Source organism: Ceratina calcarata, unplaced genomic scaffold, assembly GCF_001652005.2.
Source record: "Ceratina calcarata isolate Rehan_Ccalc_2016 unplaced genomic scaffold, ASM165200v1 scaffold206.2, whole genome shotgun sequence".
NCBI lineage: Eukaryota > Metazoa > Arthropoda > Insecta > Hymenoptera > Apidae > Ceratina > Ceratina calcarata.
This window is the reverse complement of record NW_017142244.1, coordinates 2,825-4,544: the sequence shown is the minus strand read 5'-3', so window position 1 is coordinate 4,544 and position 1,720 is coordinate 2,825. Positions and strand designations below refer to the sequence as shown.

Below are 1,720 nucleotides of genomic sequence, written 5' to 3'. Positions count from 1 at the left end.
AAAGTTTGACAACGTGCACCGACTTATATAATTCTTTTTTAATCATGTATATGGAAAATGAAAACTTGATTCTTCACTTGTAACATAAAATAAAAATTGAAACTCGTAGCTTATTTCAATGTTATAGCGGTTAGAGCAACAATAATTTAAAACAACATATAATATATAGGTACATAATGTATCAATGGTAAATATATATTTAATATATTTGCACTTAACGCAAATTGAGTTTCGAAAGGGTTTAGATCCGTACGTGACACATCGATACGTGAAACCGTTTTATCAGTCATTCACCGGTACGCGTAGGATTCACGTGCAGATACATGCCATTGAAAATACACGCGTCTTTATGAATATATCCACCAAGCAAATTGCACACATGAACGATCAGTAGGAGGGTGAGTTATGTTTCTATAGAGATATGCTTCATGTGTCTTCGTACAATCATGAAATAAATAGAACCAACCATCCATCTACTGATTAAAACGAGCGAAAATAGGTATTTACATACAGGGGATGAGTCCAGAACACATTCTCGTGCGCATACGAAAGAAAGTCGACAGTTAATTTAGCAATTATTACGAATCCAGTGAAATAGAGAATAGAAACTACTGATGTGTTTTATTTCTTAGGAACAATGTGAGCAGAGGAAATAAAAAACGCTTGAAAAATATTTAAGTATCGTCTGCATTTTATTAACTTATATCGGTTTAATAACATATATTTCAATATTTAATTAACATTCTATTCGAAATTCCATTAAAGAATTGTGTACGTGACTAAAGATTATGAGTATTACAATTTTTACACAAGGTTCACATACACAAATCCACTCGTTGTTTGAAAAGATCACATCCCTTAATGAAACATTTTTTTATAAAGTTTATGATGGCTTTCTAATTACAATACAAGTGCTTACATTTAATAAAATTATAGATCATTAGTCTAACACGCCTAGATAAAAGCCTTCTTAAAAGAAGGTCTCATTTATAAGAACGATTCATATGCACGTAGATATGTATACAACATCTTTAATAAGGATATTACTTCTTCACTTTTGTATTATCAGACTTTGATGTGGTTGCATTTGTAGCACTAGATACGTTTGCATTAGTATTCTTTTGAGCAGATGCATTAGTACAATTTGATGTGGATGCAATAACAATATTGAAGCCTGGAAAATTCACTAGAACGGGATCGATGGCTTGACACACAGCTTCAAACACAGTCAACGTGTCGTGTTCTGCATCAATCATCACCAGTACTTGGTCGTAGTATTTAATTATCGGTTTGTTACGTTTATGAAAATCGTTGATCATGCTCTTTATATGATCGAAGTTGATCGACATTCTCTCGGTCTCTTTCACAGACCTGGACATTATTCGATCGCTCAGGACGGAGTCTCGCACGTTTAGGTATAAAACGAGATCGGGTGGTCGTATTTCTCTGTCGAAGAGTTCGCTCTCCGACAGCTCCCGTGGAAAACCGCTCACGATAAACCCTTTGTTGTTGCTCAACTGAGCTAGCATCTTCAGCGCAATCAGTTCCACCAATATACTTCTTGGCACCAGCTGACCCTCTGAAATTAAACGCGCCAGCGCCAATGCTCTCTCCGATCTCTTTGCCACCTCATGGCGAATTATATCCGCGGTTATTATCTCGCATAAACCGTACTTTTTCGCCACTCCGTTCGTCAGTGTTCCTGAAATTATCAGTAATA

At 35.6% G+C, this 1,720-nt stretch overlaps 1 protein-coding gene across 1 annotated transcript; it reads right to left on the bottom strand.

Moving 5' to 3' along the window:
* Window positions 1-1,003: 1,003 nt before the first annotated feature.
* On the bottom strand, window positions 1,004-1,706 carry LOC108622118 (adenylate kinase isoenzyme 1; the record flags this gene model as incomplete). The annotated part of the gene is made up of 1 exon (XM_018019799.2): window positions 1,004-1,706. A coding segment is annotated over one exon (663 nt), but the record flags the coding sequence as incomplete, so codon positions are not given.
* Window positions 1,707-1,720: the final 14 nt, after the last annotated feature.